At 59.8% G+C, this 5884-nt stretch overlaps 1 protein-coding gene across 1 annotated transcript; it reads right to left on the bottom strand.

Moving 5' to 3' along the window:
* Positions 1 to 487: 487 nt before the first annotated feature.
* AMBP (alpha-1-microglobulin/bikunin precursor) lies at positions 488 to 5510 on the bottom strand. The gene is made up of 10 exons (XM_010191021.1): positions 5373 to 5510; positions 4563 to 4705; positions 4233 to 4309; positions 3688 to 3801; positions 3137 to 3238; positions 2563 to 2600; positions 1606 to 1684; positions 1366 to 1533; positions 1014 to 1190; positions 488 to 519 (listed from the first exon to the last, which is right to left on the bottom strand). Exons 1-10 carry the CDS (start codon positions 5478 to 5480, stop codon positions 488 to 490), a joined length of 1038 nt encoding a protein of 345 aa, XP_010189323.1. The 5' UTR covers positions 5481 to 5510.
* Between the last annotated feature and the right edge of the window lie 374 nt (positions 5511 to 5884).

Below are 5884 nucleotides of genomic sequence, written 5' to 3'. Positions count from 1 at the left end.
AGGCTCTTGCGGTCCCCTCCTGTGAGCTTCATCGTCCCAGTCCCACCATTCCCTTCCCAGTATGACCTCGACACAGCAGCAGTTATTCACCTTTAGGGAGCAGCAGGCACCCATTCCCCCCTGCTGCCCCCTTCCCACCTGCCCACCACCAGCCGCTGGGAAATGGGGGGGCTGAACCCCATGCAGTGGGGTGTCCTGAGCCCCTTGTGCCGCTGTTGGCCACCCCAGCAGAGGCAACAGGACAAGGAAGGGACGGAGGTTCAATGGGGAGCACCCAGCGGGGACACAGCATCGAGGAGGCCAGCGAGGACCCCTACAGCATCCCCTGCCCTTCCTGGACCCCCCAACCTGCTCCCCACCAGCTCGAGGATGGACACTCGTCACATTAGAGACATTTACTGCTGGAGGCATCTGCTCTGCCGGCAGCTGCCGGCACCCTCCTGCCAGTCCCCAGTGCTGGATGCCCGCAGGTTGTCCTCCATCCACATCAGTTTGACAGACGCAGAAACTCCTCATCCTCTGCAAGCAGAGAGACACATGGGGTGATGGACAGACCCACAGACCCCCCTCCTTGCCCCATGGATAGACGATGAAGGCTGATGTTTCCCATTTTGTCCCTGCTGTCAGTGGAAAAGTGGTCCAGACCCTCTGCACACCCACATGCTGTCCTGGGTTGTCACTTCATGTCCCACACTGGCCACAGTGGCATTGATGCACTTTATATTGGTGATGGGGTAATACAAGATGGGTTCCGCCCTGAGACACATTACTCTTGCCCCATCTCCCATCTGTGACAGCATGGTGAGCCATTCTAGACCCAGGACAGACCCATCCTGAACTCACCCGGCCCCAGGACAGACCCATCCTGGACCCAGCCAGACCCAGGACAGCTCCATCCCAAACCCAGGCAGACCCAGCACTCTCAGCCTGGAGCAGGACAGGTGATGGTGCAGGTTGCTGCCCTGGCTCCCCCAGCACGACACGGTGCCTGCAGGGTGCAGTTAGGGGGGTACCTGCCAGCGGAGGAGCCCCACAGTACTCCTTGCACTCCTTCTCCGAGTAGAACTGGTTGCCATTGCCCCTGCAGCCTCCGTAGCTGAAGGTGATGCACTTGCCCTGAGCCGCGTCGAAGGCCCAGCGCGTCACCGGCTTCTGGCAGGGACCCTGGACGATGGGCAGCCTGCAGGCAGCTGTGGGGACAGGGAGCTGCTCTGAGAGTGGGGACTTCAGGACCCCCTCATACCTCCCACGTGGATGCTGGACACATGGGTTCAAGGCCACTCTCAGATCCCCTCTGATGCCTCAGCAAAGACACCTCCCGTGCTCTCCATCCGTGCTGGGATGTCTCCTGGCCGCCCCACTCACCCTCCGTCCGGCACGCCTGCAGGCACTCCTTCTCTGAGTAGAAGTTGTTGCCGTTGCCCAGACAGCCGCCGTAGAGGAAGGTTTCGCAGGCCATGGAGGAGGAGTTGTAGAAGAAGCGGGAGAGCATCCCGCTGCAGGGCCCGGGGTCCCGGCTCAGCCGGCACGAGTCTGTGGATGTACACAGCACAGGTTGTTACGGACAGGGGGATGCTCCATGCAGCCCCCTCCCCTGGGACGTACCTTCCTTATTGCCGATGTAATGGGGCAGGGGTCCCGCGGCCGAGCCCTCCTCGGGGGGCAAGACTGCTCTCCGCGCCCTCTGCATGGGGAAGGAAGCACAGAGCTGCCTGTAGGACCTGCTGCCCTCCCCACAACTCCCCACCACGGCTCTGAGCTCCCCCCAGACCCCGCTGCCCCCAGGATGGGCTATGTCAAGGGCAGCTCTGCTGGGTGCTGCAGCCCATCCAGGCTCCAGTCCTCCTCGGTGCTCCCAGCACATCCCCAGTCACTGATGTTGGGTCAACAGGCTGTGACCCATCCACACCTCATGGTCTTCCCAGCTCCTCCTGGGTGGGCACCAGGATCGTTTATTTTGGATAAAGACACCCAAAGTGGCCCAATTATGCCTGTGCTGGGCTGGGGATGTGTCTCTGTTCTTGCTGATGCAGGGTGGTGTGTCCTCTAGATGTGTTACCCGCTCTCAAGACAACTGGCCTGTTTCTCCTATGAAAGTCCCATTCCCTCTTGAAAATCCCTCTAAACTCAACCCTGAGAGATCAGTAAGTGTGGGGTAGCAGTAGCTGAAGGAGCAGTGGAGACCTCAGCTGCCTCCCCATCTCGGGTGGGGGCACCCACAGCCAGGCAAGGAGCAAGGAGGCACCAAGCTCCACATGCAACAACTTCCACCCCATGGAAAAATCAGAGTAGGAAAAGGCCATTGCCCTCCACGTGGAAAGGAGCCTTGGTGCCCACCAGGCCCCTGGGACCCTCACCCTGAGCCTGTGCCTGCCTGTGCCCCCATCCTTGCAGGCAGAGCCCATCAGTGGAGATGGAAGAGCATCTCCCAGGGCAGTCACTGGAGCCACTGCCCAAACGTGTCCTGCCCATGGAGCCTGGTCCCTATACACCAAGTCTCCAGTAAGTTTGGTTTGGAGGGGATGTGACCTCCTCTCAGGAGGTCTCGGCTGGACCACTCACCTGAAGAGCAGTTGGAGTCTCCTGGGGGACACATTCACCTGGCCCAGATGACAGGAGAGAAGATCAGCAGTGTGAGAGGCGTGGTGTCCTGACAAATTCATCTCACCGTGGTCCTGCGCCATGCACAAGCAGGGCCCCGGGGAAGGGGATGCCCTCCCAGTTTCACCCCAATGTCCTTCCCCTCTTGCTGCTTTCCACTTTCCACCTGCAGGAGCATCACCCCACTGTGCCCACACTCGCCAGCATCACACCAGCACTTTCTGGCTGAGCGAGGAGCTCCTCAGGTCCTGAAGTGTCAGGAGCTGTGAGTGTCCCTGGGTGTTCTGCGCCCTCATCCCAGCACAACCTTGTGGGGTGCATTGACCCCAGCCCAGCAGGGGCCCCACTGGAAGCCTGACTGATACGTGGCCCTGTCTCCTTCCCATCCCATCCTACTGAAGCCCTCGCCTCTCCTCCCTCCATCCTGACCTTCCCCACTTCTCCCTTCTCACACCCCAAGAAGGAGCAACCCCAGTGCCCTGGCATGACAAGGGGACAGGCAACGGGAGAGGCACGTGTCTCGTGGTGGGGTTACCTCTGTTGGCCAGGATGAAGATGGAGTCAGCAGGGATGCCCATCTCCAGAGCCAGCTGCTGGAAAGCCTCAATGAGGTCGTCCCGCAGCTCCGGGCTCCTCCCTGGGTGAGAGAACAGACTGTGAGCAGGGTTGACATGGGAGGGGGTCAGCATGCAGCCCCCAGCCACCCCCAGCAGGCCCAGTACAGCCTCATGGTCCTACCCAACTCCTCCTCCACTGTTCTTGACCAGCCTGGACCAAGTCCTTCAACAAAGTGGTTTTAACATCTCTCTAATCATTAAAGACAGCATCTCCTGCTACTTCAAGGCCTGGGTTTCTTCCAAGCCACTGCCATCCTCATCTCAAATGAGGGGCTGGTCTGGGTGTGCACTGTGTGACATGGGTCTAAGCTGAGCAGTAAGACTCAACCTCTGCAGTGCCAAAAATGAGCCAAGGCCCCACTTCCAAAGCCACAATCAGGTCCCTCAAGGGACCCTTGGGTGGTGCTTCTGAGCCGCATTGACTCACTCCAGAGTCTGCTTGCCCTACAAGTGTCATAGCCAGACGTACCGTACAGCTTCAGGGTGGTGCTTGGGCCAAAACTGCTTTTCTTCTTCATCAGAATGACAGCGTATTCTTCGTAATTGGTGCGGAGCACGTAGGACTGGATAGACACATCCCATTCTGGTGAGACAGAGACACAGGAGACATCGTTCCTGCCCCTCAGGGAGAAATGGGGCAGCCCCAGAGCTGGAGGCTGAAATCAGGCAGCTATTTCAAGAAAATAGCTGGGTTTTGGGAAGCAGACTCTGATATAACCCACACTCCCTCCTGAAATGTGACTGGTGGGACCCTGCCCCAACTTGGGACCCTGGAATGAGGGGGATCTACTGGAACATCTCATAGTCCTAAGTCTATGCAGGGACAGTGCTGAAATAGCCCTTTCCCCCCAGCTTCACTCCATACTTTGTCTGGAAATGACCAAAAGTGTGGAGTGGCTTCTGAGCCCTGCTCTCCTGAACCCCTTCCCCAGCCACCACCTGTGGCCAGCACTGGTTCCCACCACCCAGCCATGCCGTGGCTCTTGGGGCAGGTGGGCAGTGAGCCCGACTTACTGGGGTTATAGTAGGTGTATTTGCCGGGGGTGCTGGTTTTCTGGTACTCTCCCGAGACGTGAGTGCAGACCCCTTGCCTGGAGGGAGGAGGAAAACAAGGAGCTGCTCAGAGCAACCGTTTCTCCTGGTTATCACACAAAAATCTTGTCTGGGGCACTGAGGCCATGGCACTGGGCCCCCAGACTCCCCCTGCTCAAGGTAATCGGGTATTTGAGCCCAATCCTCAGGGTGCTGATGCCAGCCAGGGCAAGGAATGCCCATGTCTTGTCCCAGCCCCCCTGCATGGGGTGGCGTTGGGGGTGTCTTGAGCACCCACGTCAGCGCCCGTACCGCATCCTGGTGCTGGCGGTGCTGATCTGGTTGGCGCTGGAGCCAGGGCCCAGCACCAGCGTGCCCATGCTGAACTTCTCTTTGTAGTTCTTCATCCACTTGCAGGTCGAGCCGACAGCGACATCGTACCACTTCCCGTACATCTGCGGGGGAAGAAAGGGACGTCTCCACCACCACCTCTCTCCACCGAGGTGGGACATCTCCCGGTTTTCTGCAGAGCTGAAATATTTGTGGCCAAGAGAGCAATTGCAGGGTGATATTGCATGGCACTGGGGCCAGAGCTGCCACAGGATTTCAGAAGTGGATCAGCACCCAGTAGGAATTTTCTGGGTCCCTTGACCACCAGGCAGGGCTGGAGGCAGCAGGCTGGCATCCCCCTATGTGTCCTGGGGGACCCCAGACCCAGGGACACATGTGGGGCTGTGCTGAGCCTGGCTGGGGATGGGGCTGGCTGTGGATCCCCCGGGCAGCCTGCATCTCGCACAAATCCTGCTGCCTCTGAGCCCTGCCCGCACCTCTTAAGCCAGGCAGATCAACAGACACCTCCCAAGATTCATCTGCTCTGGCTGCTTTTGGGCTCCAGCCACCCTGCTGGGGTGTTCCCTAGGGTAAGGCCACCTCAAAGGCCAGTGTCAGCGATGTGACAGCCCCTGACCAGCACCCTGGGAGGGCCACGCTGCCAGTGTGTCCCACATGGCCTGACATGGGCATGGGTAATATATTCCTCCTTCCTGGAGGAAAATGAAATAAAGCTCCCCCCCCCTCCAACCTTTCTGCCTGCAGAATTAAGGGACTGCAAGCTGCCGTTACCCGCTCAGCCGCAAAATTCTCCTGCACTTGGATATCCTCATCCTGGTTCCCGACGGGTGTCCCGCTGGCCAAGGCGAAGAGAAAGAGGGGAAGAAGACCCCAAAACATGGTGGTTGGTGGCTTTGGAGTGCTGCTGAGTCCCAGAGCACCCGCCGGATCACGGACTCTGCGCCGTCCGCACTGCGCAGCAGCGTGACCTTCAGACCGCAGCCAGCGGGGCTGTGGGGGCTGTGGGGGGCGTGGGGCAGCTGCTGGCCCTGCAGGGCCTGGCCATGTGTCCCTGGGGCTCACCGCTGCCCTCGGTGGCCGTGGGGATTTGCAGAGCTGGCGTGGGGCAGCGGGGGGCGCTGCGAGTCCTCCCACTGCGCCAGGCTGAGCTCCTCTCCCTCACCTCTTACTGCACCACTGCTGGGGCCCGACGTGGAGACAGGACCTGCCCATCTCCTTTATTCTACCTTGGCATTCATGCTCCTGCCCTGGCATCCTGCAAGGACCCCGATGGTGCCCCCAGC

The sequence above is a fragment of the Mesitornis unicolor genome, unplaced genomic scaffold (genome assembly GCF_000695765.1).
Source record: "Mesitornis unicolor isolate BGI_N332 unplaced genomic scaffold, ASM69576v1 scaffold28928, whole genome shotgun sequence".
In the NCBI taxonomy this organism is placed as follows: domain Eukaryota; kingdom Metazoa; phylum Chordata; class Aves; order Mesitornithiformes; family Mesitornithidae; genus Mesitornis; species Mesitornis unicolor.
This window is presented reverse-complemented; position numbering and strand designations above follow the sequence as displayed.

Bases quoted from the DNA above. Each gene is read 5' to 3' on its own strand.
- AMBP (XM_010191021.1), bottom strand. From the start codon at position 5,480: ATGTTTTGGGGTCTTCTTCCCCTCTTTCTCTTCGCCTTGGCCAGCGGG. The intron at 4,310-4,562 runs GTACGGGCGCTG...TCCTCCCTCCAG, and splicing joins ACCGCCAGCACCAGGATGCG to GCAAGGGGTCTGCACTCACG. The intron at 1,191-1,365 runs GTGAGTGGGGCG...CTGTCCCCACAG, and splicing joins GCAGGCGTGCCGGACGGAGG to CTGCCTGCAGGCTGCCCATC.